Below are 17,434 nucleotides of genomic sequence, written 5' to 3' on the forward strand. Positions count from 1 at the left end.
TATGTTACTAAAAATTATTTTTTTATCTGCATCTAAAGAAAGGTTTCTAATAGAAGTCTTAGCACCAATAAATTCATTTTTTTAAATTAAAAATGTCTTTAATAGAATCACTTTTGAGTTCCAGTGTAAGAGTGTGTTTACAGTAATTTTAAAAAATATTTTTAATATTTCTAACACTTGAATAATAAAAAATTTTAAATGTTAAAAAGATTAAAAATATTTTTTATAATCATTATCAAACATGTTGTAAATCCAAATAAAATTTAAGGACATATTTGAGAACAGTTTTTTATTCTTTAGAATAAAAAAATACAAAAAATACATTTGATAATAAAAAAATTATTTTTTTTGTTTTTATTTTTAATAACAAAAAATAAGGTGTTTAAAAATAATATTTTTTATTATGTTCATTTATTTTTTTAAGACTATTTTAAGAAATAATTATACAAACATGTAGAATAATTAAAATAAAATATTAAATATAAAAATTATTTTTAAACATATTTAAAATATTAAAAATAGATTAAAAATATTTTAAATTTTCAAACAGACTTTAAGCTATGTTTGGTTCTTCGAAAATTTGAGGGAAAATGTAAAGAAAAGAAAATACAGAGAAAAAGTAAAAGAAAAGAAAAAATGAAGGAAAATAAAAAAATAGAGTTAAAGATGATAAATTATTTTTATTTGCTACTTCAAACTCATTTTATTTATTTTAACTCATCAATATAAAAATAAAATAATTTTAAAATGCATAAAATTCTAACTAATTTTAATTATATTTAATTTTCTTTAAAATATTTTATAGGACAACGGAAGAAAATCATTTTTCTTAGTATTTTTTTTTTTTTTTTTTTTTTTTGTACTTTTTGACAACCAAACATAACCTCAAACCAAAAAATCAGTTCTCAAAAATGTTTTCGAAAATAATTATTAATAAGTTTTTAATTTATTTTTGGTAAAATAAAAAATGTAATAAGTTGGAATATTATTAGTCTTTTGAGGAAACTCTACCGCCTCATATTGTTGTCGGTAGAAATGATAAAAGAATGGAAAACATGAAACTTTGTGTGCCTACAAACTTGACCAACCTTAACCTGTTCACATCTCCTATTTCACTCTGTCCAACGTACAACTCTGCTACCCATGACTTCCCCCACCCACCACTATCGACCTTTTTCTCCAAATTAATTTTATTATTATTATTATTAAGGCATTTTTATCCTAAAATCACAAGTTTATCTCATAATTAAATTACCCATTTCTATCCTTTCCCTTCTTTTTTGTCTTTTATGTGTTGCTTTATTAACAAACACTGAGAGCTACATTTTTGTTGTCTTCAAAAAACACATCATTTCAGTCAATGTGAATATCCCACGCCTCCCAAGTACATTATATCCACAATTTTTTTTCATCCACTTGATCCGCTAATCAAGGGGGCTAAGGTAACAAAATAAAAAAAATAAAAAAAAATTGGGAAAGAAAAAGAAATTTGAGAGCACGAATGGACCATTGGACGTCACCCCATCATGATCCCTTAGATTGAGGGCATGTAAAAGGACAAGTGAATTTTGAAAACTTAGGCTCACTCCCGGCGTTTTTTTATAAATAAATATTATAATATCACACTTCTATATTAAATTAAAATATGTAGGTATAAAGTTAGTTTTCAAAGTATCATATTTTAATAATTTCTTTTTTATCCCCAAAAATCCGAGCATCCCCACCCAACCCACCATGAAAAGAAGGGGTTTAAAAAGTTTAAGCTTTATAGCTTTCACTCATGGCATGCCATGGCCCTGCCCCACAATTGTGTAAAGCCCAGTCCATCATCATCCCATGAATTTGAGTAAGTTTGTGGAAAAACAAAAGCATAATAATAAACAAAGAAGTATATTCTCAACCATTATTACTCCTCTTCTCTATCTTCAGCACCCAACCACCTCATATTAATAACCCCCACCTCCCTCCGCTACCCACCTCTCACATCAAATAATTTTCTATTTTAAGCACACAGTTAACAAATTCAGGGACCGAAAATACTTTTTCTTTTTTTTTTTTTCTTTTTTTTTCCCTGAGGATCTTATTTTTAAAAAAAAAATGATTTTTAAGAACAAAATTTTAAAAATTTAGGCACTTTTTACATAACATCCTAAAAAATAATTGAAAACCCAAAAAATAAGTCAAAAAATTTTGTATTTTAGAAAAATATATCAAAAAACTAATTTTTATATATAAATTATCAAACAGAAGAACTCTTTTGTTCTTAGAAACTGATTTCTACCAACTGGTTTTGAAAATGTTGCTCCACACAGACCCACCCTCATAAATTCAGGCTTCACCTGAATCCCTCGTCTATAGCGTACTGCCACTGAATACTGTAAGGGGTACTGGGTAGTACCCCTCAACCACCACTTTGTCCATAGACAGTATCTAACTTCACTTCACTTCCAAGCTTTTAATCACTATGTTCCATCACTTGGGACAACTGCTATACAGACTAACCTTTAATGGGCAACCCAGTTGCAGCACTGCCTATGGGCTGATCAAGATTCTAGCTTTTTACACACTTTTGGCAGAAAACATGCGGATATGAACACAAAAGAAAAAGTAGCAAATAGCATCTGGGATTCATGCAGAGGCATGTTGCCATACCGACAATCTGCTTTACACCATTTCTTTCGACTTGGAAAGGATCATAATTCATACAACTAAACTTATTTTTCAGAAAATCGCATTCTTAACTTCTTCACTCATGCCCCCATGATCCTTCCATTATTCACTAGGAAGGAACAAGTCAAAACTTCTGGGGAGTTAAAGTACAAGAGCACTTATGCTTTGACGAGCGTCTAAGCTTCCAAGAAGCATAAACTTAGGACTTAAAAGGGAATCCTTTTAAGCCTTAACTGCACTATGACTTGCTACATGCTTAAGCCCTCAATTTTTTTGAGCAGCAAATTCCATCTTTATAAAACACAAAGCCCGAGTTGAGCTGTAAAGACTCAACTGGCTAAAGAACTGTCAATCTGCAGCATAGTAATCCTATTTGTACATTTTGCAATATTAGAGAGAGAGAGAGAGATAAACACCAAATTATTGCCAATCACAAGTAAAAGCAAAAGCTTAAACAGGAACTTTAAAAAGAGAAAAAAAAGGGTACCCATCGTGGGCAACCAACGGTCAAATTAATATTTTGCTTTATCTCCTAATAGAATTTACCAGCAAGGGTGTAATGATACCCTCAACATCGACCCAATCATGGCTTTTGTTTTATATTTACAAAGAATATCTCACCATAATTAATTGGGGGGGTTCTTGTGCAGATACACATAACCTAACCCTTACAGACTAGCTTCCCTTTTTGGATGATAAGACAAAGTTAGTTTTTAGTACGATCAAACCAAAAAGAAAACCAATATAGACACACCCCCTTTCCTAACATATTTCTCCTACAAATCATAGCTGCAGACTCTAATTCAGACTGATTATAAACTTAGCTGTGGACTTCTAAAATGAAAGGATTACAATTATGGGTAAGTGCTGAGATATCCAATGCGCCACAATAACTGAGAAAAAGAAATAGATCAGAGTTCTGTATGTTACTGCAAATTATATCAGAGCCTTGTTATGATACAAAGAAGTTCATTTTCAGCAATTTGTACCTCAAGCATCCAAATATTCTTCAACAGGTGAATTCACCTTTTCAACAACCTTTACTTCAGACACTATTCTGCACAGAGAACAAAAAAAGGATGTTACTAATACAAGTATCCAGACAACTGATAATGACCACAATAATATTTATGAAAACTTCCGATATAAGTTCAGCATCATCAAATGGTAATATATGCTGAACAAGCAAAAATAAAATAAAAATAAAAATAAGTACCAAGGCACCAAACCAATATGCACATCTATGGGGAGATTTTGGCCCTTATTTAGCCTGGGATTTTATTTTTATTTTATTTGGGTTTTTCTCTATGGGGATTGGGGTTTTCAAATATCAATATGAGCATTTCTCACAATCAAGATAACTGTCCCAATTCCAGTAGCATTAATCTTCCCTACCCTAAGTTCTTAATTTTATTTCTTTTTCATATTTAATGCATTTAAATGTTGCAACAGTTAATACACAGACAAGTGCACAAAAAGGGGGAACCAGCTTGGTCAGCAGTGTACACAGCATCAAGAGTTCAAATTTTCAATCTTCATAAAATTACAGAATAAGTTTCCAGACAATATGTGATGCAGGTGAAGCAAATGAGTATGCTACAATTGTAACCAAGCTCATGCTCTTGATATCCCAAAACATGACCTAAAATAAAACCTTGCACAAGTTTGAAGGTATACAAATAGTTGCATGTCTATGTCATAAACCTCTAAACATAGAGGTAAACTGTCATTATGGAATGGCTATTTTACTTCTCAACATCCAGGCTCCCTTCTTGAGTGCTTCCAGTTTGTCTTTGACCCAGTGGAAAAGGAGGATTAAGAGAAATAAAAAATGGTGAATAACAAATCTGAGCCCAGAACAACTTTTTCTCAGCCCTCTCACAAAATCCTAAAAATAATCCAATTAAGAGCATACAAAGACCAGAGACTGACCCCCCACAGCATGCCAAAGATTAGCTTACAAACTTGCAGCCTGGTTTCCTTCCACAATCATTCAAAATGGTTTCTACGAGGAGGCTTTTGATTTTATTTCAAAGACAACCTAATTCCGCCCTCCCTTGAATATAGATATTTTGATCTCCTGTCATCACAAGCAACTAAATGCAAGAGTTCTCATCAACCCTCAACAACAAATTATCATCTATACCTAGTCCCAGCACATGTGCCAAGAAGGAACTGCATGTGGACCTAGGCTTGTTCCTTTTTGGGGCCTTTTTTCTTTTGATTGTTGGCGACTTGGTGGGGGGACAGGGGGCTCTTTTGAGGCATTCCATTGTCAATCCAAACTATACCGCTAAAGATAGACAAGGAGAGCACACAATACTGAGACTCTTGAGAATGTACTCATAAAACACAGCATTACATTATCATTAAGTTAGTAAGAAATTCAGTTAGATCAGACCTGGAAAAAAGTTATTGAGTAAAATATTCAGTTGGATCAGACCTACAGGTACTTGGAAAGGAATCTGGTTCAGGAACAACCTTCTTGTCACCAGTCTCCAAATGTTTATCAGGCAGCATAGAAGTATGGTTCCAGACCAACATGATAAGGCAAAAGGTAAAGCTGTGTAGTCTCTAGATTAGCAGGGATAGGATATGATTAGAAAAGCAAGACAATGGTGCTTACTCAGGGTCAGTGTATGTTTCCATACTGGGAAGGAGCAAGAGGTGGAGAGGTGGAGTGTCGTGTTGCAATTTCTTGGGATCATATCTAACATGATAAGGCAAAAGGTAAAGCTTCATAGACTCTATATTAGAAGGGAAAGGATATGATCAGAAAGCAAGACAATCGTGCTTATTTAAGGTCAGTATATGTTGCCATACTAAGAAGGAACATGAGGCAGGATGTCACATTGCAATTTCTTGGGATCATATCCAATTAATCATGTTATGCCATCCTGCTCTGCACCATATATGGCCACAATTTTTGTCAAATCATAGACCATGATGTGCTTTCTGACAACCTTTGCCACATTCTCCAAGCCTCATTATTGTTTTCAACCAGTCTGCACTATTTCCAAGTTCTTATAAACACATTTATTTTATGTATATCATTTTATGGCATCCTGCTCTACGCTATTCTGGGTCACACCTTTTGTTAAATCACAGCCGTAATCATTTTCACCTGGACTCTGCCCACATTTCTTATCATTGTCTTAGACAATACACGCTATGTCCCACTCCTCAAAATCACATGCATTTTTAACATAGCATTCTTGCCTTGCCAATGATCCATCTTAAATCAAATCACTCTTTTATGAAATGGATAGAACACTCTAGATAATTTCTACCAAAATATCGAAATCAATTGCTTGCTTTTGTAGCTTTCTAAACTAGAACCATCGCTTCAGATAATTCAACTACATAGATCATCCAATTCTAAAGTAGGTTTCAAAAACTGGATTATTATGTGTACAGGACTTAAAAGGCAGATCACTTGGCATTCCTTGCCATAAGCAAAGCACTAAAAACTATTTCAAATGCTAAAAGTTAAAACTTGCAAACTTTACTTGCTCACCGGCGATCTCCTATAGTGCATGGATACTCAGACATGATTGAACTTCTTTTTTTATTTTTCATAGGTAAAAGCAAATATATTAAAAGCACAAGAAAAGGCACACTAAGTACACATGGAGTATACAAGAAACGCCAAAATGCAGAAGAAAGGACAAATGATTGAACTTTATAATGCCACTTAAATCACTACAGGGCACAGACTAATGGTTGCCTGTCTAATTTCTTGAGTGAAATATTTGATACAGAAATGCTACTAAGAACAAGCTGATTACTAATATTTTTAAGTTTCATGTCCGCAGTTGATGAAATATAAAAAAGAAACACAATTTCAAGGCCTCTGACAAGCCCCAGTCCCTAGAGTGCCTTCCTATGTGATACAGTTGCACAACCAGCTCAACAAAAGAATAAAAGACAGGTCTAAAACAGAATGTGTACCTCAAGCAATTTGGCAACAGTAAGCGAGATTCCACCAAATTCTCAATGAAAACCATCTGAAGACAATGAATAAACTAGAATACATGCCAGCTTTTCAGCCAGCTACCTTTATTGCACCCAGTTCGTCAATTTTTGAGCTCTTATGCTGCAATGATTTAGTGGAAAAGCGGAGAGCTTAATTGAGGAAGATACTGAAGGCCAGATGGCAAAACAGTGGGAATGTGCACAGGAAACCCACATGACAAGATCAGATCAAAAAAAAAAAAAAAGCCACATAACAAGATGACTGCTAGATCTGAAGAGAGAATAAAATCATCCAAACAAGAATCTGATTGTCCCAATTACCTTATTTTTCTTGTGTCTCTGAATGTCATTAACATCTTCCTCCCCATCATGCTTCCTTTTCTGAAGTCATCATATGGAAAAGAAAAGGCATTCAAATCCAAGAATCAGGTGGAAAACTTAACTTAAATTCCAGAAAAACCTCAAATTGGATCCACATCAAGGAGGGCATCAGTTTATCCTTCCACCACTAACTACTTAATTTCAGCGGTCCAAAGTGAAAACTCTTCTTTGGAATTTATAAAAAAAAGGAATAATGTAATTCTTTTAATATCCTAGGAGTTGACTTTTTGGACTCTCCAAACCCGAAGTAGAAAGCTATTAATGTATGGACTAAATCAGGATCATAAAAAATTTTGTGTTCTTAAAGCAAATGAGACAGGGAAGCAAGGCAAAGCATCTGCAAGAGGTTAACAATCTACAAACCTTCTCATGGTGTTTCTTTGAGTGATCAGCAGCAGAATCATGCTGCCCACTTCTATCCTTCTTCTCCTTGTCCTTCTCTTTACTTCGATTATGGCGGTGCTTGTGCTTCTTATGCTCTTTATCCTTGTCTTTGTCTCTATCCTTGTGCTTTTTATGCTTCCTCTCCTTGTCTTTTGATTCACTTTTTGATTTTCCAGCAATTGTTGGAATCCCCTTCTCTGCCTGAACAACACCAAACAAATGGACTAGCACTTCACCCATGGCTGGCAGAAACATTTTGAAGCATATAGCAAAAAGTGGAGGAAATATATTGCAGGGCGATATTAATTTAGGAACCAGAGATACAAGACAGACTAACAAACTAGCATGTGCAACTGAATCAAAACAAAACCAAAGAAGCAATTGAATCAAAACAAAACAAAGAAATAAACATCAAGGCGGTAGATTTCTTACAGGAGGCAGATCAATTGGAGCAGTTTCCCTTAGTTGGAATGCCTCCCTGAGAACATCTAGGTCAAAAGGTTGTATACGCACATTCGTATCTCTGGAATAGGAGGTGTTCTGAATAAGTTGATCCAGTTGCATTCCATCTCCTTTTCTGATCTCTGTGTCCCCCACCACATTGTGAAGATAGTGTGTGTCGGAAATTGACAAAGGAAGTGACCTCTTGCAGAAAAACTCATGGTGAGCCACCAACTTGTAATGATTTATGAGATCTACTGCACCAGTTAGTTCTCTTGGCCCTAAAGGTTCAAACAAGGATACTTCAGCCAAACACATGGTTATAAAGCTAAATCAAGTGGTGAACAGAAGATAACAACATGAACAAAGCAACTAAGTTGCAACATATATACTTAAGCAGCAGCTGTTAATGGTTTGGTTCTGTTCTCTTCCAATTGTAAGCTGAATGCACTCATTCAAGGTGCTTAAAGAAACTTTACTATTGATTCTACATTTTAACATTATATATACATACATAAATATATATACACACACACACACATGTATATGTAATTGTGTGCCTCACACAACAGCTAAGATTTCACTCAATAAAACATATAGCAAGTGAAAAAAAACCTAGAAAACATACAAAGATTCAATCTTCAGACAGAACAATGTCTCAACTCCTTCACAAAATCAAGAAACAGCACTTCATGAATGTTCTAGATTTTGCTAAGGCTAAGTTTCTTAAACCAACAATAGTTGATTGATTGTGGCAAGCTCCGATGGATTGATTATATACGCAATAGAAGAAAGAGGAACTGACACATTTTAGATCTTAAAAAAATTCCAAGACCTTGTTGGTTTTGCACAATCTATTTAAAAAATGGCAAAATAAGTAGTGAATATTGTATCAATCTGCAACATGATTGACACACACATGTCAGCACCTACTGAACTCAAAGCATTGGACTGATATTTCTAGTGTCACTCTATATTAGTGACTGTTAGAATTGGATTACAGGTATCAATTATTTTATAATTAACACATCAACCAATACACCTAACTATAATCATTATCCTTTTTTAAAAGGTAAAAATCTGATATACAAAAGGGCCAGAGGCCAGAAGAAATTGGATACTCTTGTTGTTTTTATTAGGAGATTGCTGTTGCATATATTATTGGAGAAGGGACCAAGAGTCATATCACAGGAAAAAACCTTTAGGTAGGGAGTGACCTTTTAAGAATTTGATTTTCTTTATAAAATCTCAAGATGGAAGGGAATCCCATTTCTTTTTCTTTTTCTTTTCTCTTATGCATGAATAAGAAAAATTATTAATGAACACCTAACAAAAAGGAAGCAACCCAAGCACCCCGGAATTATACAATGTCAAGAACCACATAAAAAGAGAAAAGAAATAAGGTGTCACCACCAACCCTCAACCACCACCCCCCAAGACCCCCCACCCCACATACTTTCAAGTTTCCATATAACATAGATTGCATTCTATTCATATTCGCAAAGAAGAGTTCACCCTTTAGGTGTGAGGAAAAAGAAAATAAGATAGGAAAATGAGGTGTTTAATGATATGGCAATTGAAAGGATAAAACCGATGCCACACAAGCCAATGAAAAGAGCTTGGTAATCAGGGATATTTTTAGAACACCAAATCCAGTTGATGGAGAATTGGCCCTATTGACACATTTTTTTCCTGCATGCAAATCGTACCAATGAGGCATACAATCCATGGTTCAAAGTCACAATATTGATCATTGATTCGGGGGGTCCTGAAGCACACCGATCTCAACATCTTGGATCAATATCGGGCGATACACAAAAGATTCTAGTTTAAAAAAACTAAAAAATTTAAAAAGATTGCAAAAACCATTTAAAAAATGAATACAACTAGATAGACTAAAAAAATTAATAAAATAAATTTTCATTATATATAAAATTATTCAAATTGTGATAACAACACACCTTCACATTGATTTACAACAATATTAAAAATTTAAAAGTTTTTAATTTGATCACTTAATAGTAAATGTTTCTTATTGAAGATGAAAATAATAAAAAGTAATTTTTTTATAACAAATTTTTTTAAATTAAATATATTTTGAATTTCGAAAAAATATATTCAATTATTAAAAAAATACAACCATGAATCATCTTTAAAAAAATAAACATAATTTTTCCTATCAAATATATTCATTAATTTAATTTTTATATTAATATCATTTCCTATTTATTTGATGCAAAACCCAAATATCCATTATTCATTTGCTATAATCCTAATTTTCGTCAAATTTTCATCATCCATTTAAATACAAATGCCCACCAAATACCCATTATCTACCGAAAGACAAATGCCCATGATTCAAACTCCAAATTCTTAATCCTATCAAATACCCATAACACAATGCCCATATACCCTGTCAAACACCTATTCCCCTTCTTTGCACAATACACATTTCACCTCTAAATCAAGAACTCCTTGTTTCTCTACACAATAACCATTTTTTAAGGCTCTAAAATAAAGAAAAAACAACCCTATGAAGATGCAAATGTAGGAATGAAGATGTACAAAGTTTGAACTCTCCATACATAGTTCTTCATTTTTGTAGGTTTTGATCTTCTCCTCTTCTCCACCGTTTCCGCTCCAGCATTACCATTTTTTCCATCATTCATCACCCGAATAGATCGATACTGGCACAATCTTGGAGTTGTCTCCTTGCTATGAGGTTCGCTTCAAAATTGCTATTTTATCTTCAATTCAATTGAGTCTATTCGTGAGTCAACAAATATAGAACTCACATATCAGTCTGACACATGCCATGATTGAGGATACAACTCAACCAAGTCATATCGGTCTCAACCGAGCTTTCGAACCATGATACAATCTAATTTTGGATGGAGCAAAAAGTGAAAATATTATTTCCAATAAAGCCATTGGAGTGTTTAAGATGCTCAACGAGAAGCATGTGCATGTATACAAGTATAAATTACCTCCTTTCCTTAGTAGTAATGAATCGGTTACCACATATGGCCTATTAATGAAGCACCTTAGTAGGTAACTATGATGATGAAGCTTAGAGTGACATGGCCCCAATAATGCATGTAACATTTTACTCGGCAAGCAGTTTAACCATAAAGTCCACCTCGACAAAGAAGGAAAACAACTTATTTTACATTGTTACACCCTTTGATTTAATGCAGGACCATATGACTTAGTTAATATGCTAAGGATGACAATGCAAATCGTTTTTTTTTATAGTTACCCATCCAAGTGCCCGATTAGTTAGGACAGATGCCAGGATGTGTGGTAAAGGTACACGATCCTGATTTTGATTCCTAGCATTGGTTGAATGCCTTGGATTACCTTGTGCTAGTTTTGATGGGCATGATCAGCACTTCAAGGTTTGGGTTCCCATGGAAAGTCCAAAGAGTTCAACCATGGAAGGTTCCTCAGTTAACCCCAAAAAAAAAGGGTTTTGCATAATTAAATAATTCAAGGAGGCAAGTCAAGGATCATCCTAGTCGGTATTAAAAGCACGATTAGTAGAAAATTTATTTCCTAAATCTTTAACGAGTTTTAATGAAAAATTAGAAATGCATAAATTAAAAAGTCTATAAGAAACAAACCTTTGGTGGGCCCTCAAAATTTTTCATTATCAAGTACCATATGTCCATATGTGTACTTGAGAGTTTATAGTTTTTGTACTAGAGAGTTTATAGTTTTAAAAAGTAGAATACTCAACCATAAGAATGTGTATTATCAATATCACAACAATTATCATAAGTAACTTAAAAGTTGGGAATTAAGTTAACCGACATATACAATTATACGCATATTACCTCTTCCAAATTTTGCACCTTCAGGATCCATAATCAATGTCTTGTAAGAGGGAGAATCATTATCACCTGAAATTATATAAACCCAAAAATAAGTTATCAAATGCTAAATTTTTATTTTTATTTTGATAAGCAATAAAAGAGAATAAATTGGCATCAAATGCTAAATGATATAGCAAATTCAAAGCTAAACCAATAAAATATCCTTATAAGGCTAAGGTAAAACAAAAAGGTTGTCCGTATAAGACCTATAGAAAAAACTTCTTAGCCTATCAAGCAAAGAAAGAGCTGGCCATAAATGCTACTAAACTATACAACTAGGGCACTCAATTTTTCCTTTTTTCCTATTTTTTGGGAATGGAAACCATCTCCAAGATATTGACACCAGGGATTTCTCTCTTATTAAGTAATTTTGTAAGCACATTCATCATTTCATATCATCTTACTCTACACTGGCCTGAGTAACAACATCTTGTATATATACATACAGCATATCAATAATATATGAAGAAACTCCCAAGGTATTCACTATTAGTATGTTTGGATAACATGCATCATCCAGGTTACTTCATTGCCTACCTAATCTATATAATGAAACATTTACATGGACAAATCACTAACCACAGTGCATATATTAATTTAATCATTTATTGATAAAGAATTGCTGCTAGAGATTCCCTGATCAAGTCCATCCTCCATACCATTATCTAAACTAAGATAGTGTGGTTTCTGCATAAAAATTAACAAGAACTCAGAATTGATTTGTGCATGCCCTAATCTTCCTGTTCTTTTCAGGCCATTTCAAGCAACCAAGCCGAAAAATACTGTCTGTTTGACTGCTGAGAAAAATAAGGAGAGTCAAAGAAGTCCAAAGTATCAACTGCAAATGCCTTGGTCTTTCTCTCCCTCCCCAAAAACTTCTCAGCAATCAAACCGAACACAATCACGACCTTTGGAAGCAGAGGAAATGTACGAAGAGCAAAGAAAGATTCACTTCATATTTGGCCTCTCTCCAATTTTCTCAGCGACCGAACCAACCAGCGCACAATCAAAATTGAAAAAAAAAAAAAAAGAACACAAGAATTCTCCACTAAGAAATAAAACCAACAAAGTAGTTCTTTTTTCCTTCATTTTCTCAAGAACCAAACAATGGAAAAAAAAAAAGGAAAAATAAATAAAAGAGAAGAATTACGTACGGTATCGGATAAGGTGAGCTTCGGATCAGCTGAGAGCTTCTTCTTATTTCTTCTTCTTCGTCTTCGTTTTCCTCGCTCGCTCACCCTCTCTCTCGCTCCTCGCTCCTCGCTCTCTCTCTCTATCTCAGCGTTAGGGTTTTTTCATTCCTTTACAAGCAAATGAGAGAGATCGCTTCGATCTCTTTCTCTACTATCTTTATAAACTTTGTTAATTTATTATAAGAGGCTCCAAACTTATATTATTCTCACAAATGTCCCGGATTACAAGTGTTAGTATTCACCTTTAACCCTCCAAAATTGAAGTCTCCTCCTCCGTTTATTCTTTTTAGCGAGTTAAACAAAACTTTCGTGGAGTTTTGAAGTTTGGAAAAGTGTAGATCGTAGAATTAAATTTTAGATGGTAAGCAAAATAGGTATATTACAAATTGTAATTCAAAGGGAATCAATTTTTAGAGTTATCTTACTCTCACAGAATCTCGACTTCTTGTCATGTTCATTTCATCGCATACGTCCTTAGAACATAAAGTGCATGATGAGTTAACATCATCTCCGTTTTTTCTTCTTCACTTATCATCGATGGGTTAATCAGGGTTTCTTCTTAAGTTATACACCTAATGGACTAAGCACAAAGTTTTTGTAATAAGTTTATTCTCACAAATATAGTTAATAAACTTTTCTTTATTTGATAGTTTAATTGCAAGGTAGTTGTATGATTTTATACATTGGTACAACTAAAAATTTTAAATAAATTATTCATTTATCAATATGGCATAAAATATATTGCTCATGGAATAAAAATGGTAAAACCCTAGTTTAAAATATGGTGGTTATGGAAACTGAAATGTTATAATTAAAATTTGAACATAAAATAATTAAAATTAATCATATTATGAATTTTGGGGACAAAAATAGAGATAAAGGTAGAGTTTAGAAATACTTGAACTTGAGTTGGGTCCATCTAAGTTGAATCTTAAGCTAAATCGTAGAGAATATCTATGGGTACGAGACAGTTCTTTTTAAAAAACTTGGCAAAATAGCCTCGTAACTTAAAAAAAAAAAAAAAAGTGTCTACTTAAAAAGAAGGTCGCAGTGATCAAAGGCAAAAGGTTGTTTACTAAAAACGCAGGTTTCCACAAAGTCATAAAACCATGTATGGTGGCTAATGTTTGCCCAATGTCGGAAGGTTAAAGAAGTTGATGATCAGATGACAAGGGAGCAATCCCTATCAACTTGATCTTGTTGCCCCTGACAATAAACATGCATGAACCATTTCACAAAATATTGTGTCCAAATAACATAGTCTCAAAAGTTAGATATAAGTTTTTTGATAAAAAAAACAATGTTAATGAAGACGTGTAGGTGTGCTATTACATGGTGAGGATAGGGATAGCAATGGGATGGGTTTTTTTGGGTACCCGCCCTGACCCGACTTGATTACATATAAAATTAATTTTAAAATTAAAATTAAAATTTTAAATTAATTTTATTTTAAATTTTATTTTACTATTTTCGATATATAGATAATAAAAAAAAATTTAATAAAATAAGTTATAAAAAATATAATAATTTTATTATTTATAAAATATATCTATTTTAATGTAATTAAATAATTTAAAAGTATTTAAAAAAAAAAACTAAACTCCCATACCTGCCCCGTTTAATTTTTAAAACGGGACAGGGATGAGAATTATTTTTAATAAACAGGCGGTGTTGGGACATTCCTAAGTGAGGATTGCAACTTTCCATAAATTCACTCAATGATGGAATTTTATAATATTTAGGAATAGAAAAATTAAATAAATAAATAAAGGGTGAAGAGAACTAAAAAGAACTCTGTTTGATTTTTTTTAGTCATATTAAAAATGTAACAAGCTAATCCTAGGTTAGATTCATTTGAACTTAGTTACCCATTATCATCCCCCTTTTTTTTTTTGGTCGTTTACCATATTTATAATTCAAAACACTATAATAACTCAAACTAGGGAATAAGATTTATTTCACTATCTCAAATTCAATTTTTATCTATTTTATGAAGGCAAATCCTGAATTTAATATTTGTTTCATATAAGACAAGAACAATACTCCTCTTAAGCATGAAGGACCATGTAAGTAAGAGAACTCATAATAAAAAAAGCATATAACTAATTCTTTGATTTTATTTTTCAAAAATCCTTTTTATTGGCTTACCAACTTGGGTATGAAAATGCTTTCACCAATTATACACAATGTTATTTTGCAGGTATCAAGGTTGTCTCCCTATTTGAAGTCACAAAATCATTTTTTTCATTACCATGAATCTAATTTCACCCCATCATCATTATCAGACGTAATGAAGTTGGGATTAGTTATATCTACAATCCCATTATTTAGTGGTTTTATATGTAAAACATGAAAATATTCTTTTATATAAGTTAAGTAATCATTATGCACAAAAAACTAAAACCTATTAGTCATGAATTGACAAAAACTTTAAACATAATTGATAGATTCAATATTGTTTTTCATTTTTGTATCATCAAATGATATTAGTTGCTAATTCATTAACATGGTTGTGAACTATTGCCTTTATTTTCAAAAGATGAAATTGAAATTAGAAGTTACTATTTGTTCTTAACATGAACATTGTATTTATTCAATTATTTGGGATTAGATTTATAAAATTTTATGTTCTTCGTAAATTTTAAGGGCAAAATAGAGATAGAGGCTGATCTCAAGAGGGTTTTGAACTTGAGTTGGGTCTATTTAAGTCGAGTCTTAAGTTGGATTTACATTTTTTCTGAGTTAACCTTGTGTTAACTTCATTTAAACTTTATTTTATGTATTAACATCTCATTCAACCATTTTGTCCTCATTCATATTCAAAATCCAAATTATTGTTATGAAGTGAACTAGGGGATATAATCTTATTTGCAATCTCAACTTCATGTTTTTATTTCACTTGATTGAGGGTAATGTCAAATTTAATATATACCTCATCTAAGAAATTCAAGAATGAGACTCATCATGAAAATAAAGAAGTATCCCAAATAAAATAAAAGAAGTAACAATAATAATACTAATAACAATAAACTTATGGTTTTGCAGGTATCAAGCTTGTGGATGTTGTTGTCTCAATATTTTCCTCTTCATAAGGAACCCAACTTAAACACCCATCCCAAACCCAATTATCACCATCACATGTCTTGATAAAAGTTAGAATTAGAGACATTAACGATCATATTATTTGGTAATTTTATATGTAAAACTTACATGTTATTCCTTTATAAAAGTTAAAGAATCATTGTGCACAAAACCTAAAACCTACATATTGTGGGTTAACCAATTTCATGGTCATTCTTATTTTTTTCAATTAAATGACAACTTTACACCAATTGTATGGATTCACTAAGATTTGAAAGTTGGTAAAAAGTTGGAATATGACAAAATTTGGATGAAAAGTATTAGAAGCGAATTTTAAAAATTAAAAAGGAAACATGGAGATTGAGGGGGATGTCTTTACTATGTCGAGTGTTGCCTTTTACACATTATTTAGATAGAATAAAAGAGTTTATGTAATTAGTTACATTATCGTATAATAAGAAAATAGATAACATCAAGAATGAATTTAAACTCAATGTGATCAAAATGATGAAATTTTAACCAAGGTATGATAGTCATCTCATTCCCAATCCCACCTATCATTATACAAGATTGCAAACTTGCTGTAACAACGTTAAATATCTTTATCTTAACAATCCTATATTTAGTATGTATATGCATGTAATACATATATCGCTATCAATTTACATAAGTTAAACAAATATTAGAGTGCATTTGGTAGTGATTTTAAAAAGTGTTTTTGGTTTTTCTAATACTTGAAAAATAAAAAAATTTAAGTCTTAGAAAGATAAAAACACTTTCTAGAATTATTATCCAACTCATTCTTAATGATGAATAAGAACATAACCCATAAATGCTTTTGGTTCACTCATTTTGACATCATCCTTGACAATACGAGTGGTCAATTTATTAAGGTGCCTATGATAAAATGTTTTACCATCACACGATGAAGTTATAACTTTGTGATCTATTTATCTTACTATAAAAATAAATGAACTTGTAACTAGAAATTATGATATAATATTAACATGAATATTACATAAAACTAGTTTTAACCTATTCTCAATATAAATTATATACATGAAAAAAAATTTAATAAAAATGTTTTAAAATTGGTACTTTTGATATAGGAAAAGTAATGATGATAAGAATACAAGGCACAAAGCATGTTGAGAAGAATATGGCTAATAAATTGAAACTTCCTTATGACAATTTATTGTTGCATGGGACAATTAGAAATGCAATGCAATAATTTAGATGATGATTATTATTATTATTATTATTATTATTATTATTTGCCCTTCTAGTGTACATGGATTGTGTCCCTATTGGTTAGGCATTTTTAACGTATTTCTTTGTTATGATAGAGAATGTTAAAATTTAGGTGATAAGAAATGTCACTTTGCTTATAATTACATTAATTATTTAGTGTGTTGTTTTGGAGTTAAAAATAAT

At 32.1% G+C, this 17,434-nt stretch overlaps 1 protein-coding gene across 6 annotated transcripts; it reads right to left on the reverse strand.

Annotated features, from left to right (window-relative positions):
* Positions 1-3,115: 3,115 nt before the first annotated feature.
* Positions 3,116-13,011, reverse strand: LOC117918850 (mediator of RNA polymerase II transcription subunit 19a). Of its 6 annotated transcripts, XM_034835785.1 has the most exons (8): positions 12,881-13,009; positions 11,688-11,753; positions 7,843-8,132; positions 7,390-7,611; positions 6,967-7,026; positions 6,622-6,766; positions 3,660-3,727; positions 3,116-3,563 (listed from the first exon to the last, which is right to left on the reverse strand). In XM_034835785.1, the coding sequence occupies exons 2-6, from the start codon at positions 11,716-11,718 to the stop codon at positions 6,716-6,718; spliced, it is 654 nt and encodes a 217-aa protein (XP_034691676.1). In that variant the 5' UTR covers positions 11,719-11,753; positions 12,881-13,009; the 3' UTR covers positions 3,116-3,563; positions 3,660-3,727; positions 6,622-6,715. The 6 variants fall into 6 exon arrangements, with proteins under 6 accessions (XP_034691676.1, XP_034691680.1, XP_034691681.1 ...); XM_034835789.1 differs by lacking the exon at positions 6,622-6,766 and having other exon boundaries at positions 12,881-13,010; XM_034835790.1 differs by having other exon boundaries at positions 3,133-3,727; positions 7,924-8,132; positions 12,881-13,011.
* Between the last annotated feature and the right edge of the window lie 4,423 nt (positions 13,012-17,434).

This window comes from Vitis riparia, chromosome 7 (assembly GCF_004353265.1).
Source record: "Vitis riparia cultivar Riparia Gloire de Montpellier isolate 1030 chromosome 7, EGFV_Vit.rip_1.0, whole genome shotgun sequence".
In the NCBI taxonomy this organism is placed as follows: Eukaryota; Viridiplantae; Streptophyta; class Magnoliopsida; order Vitales; family Vitaceae; genus Vitis; species Vitis riparia.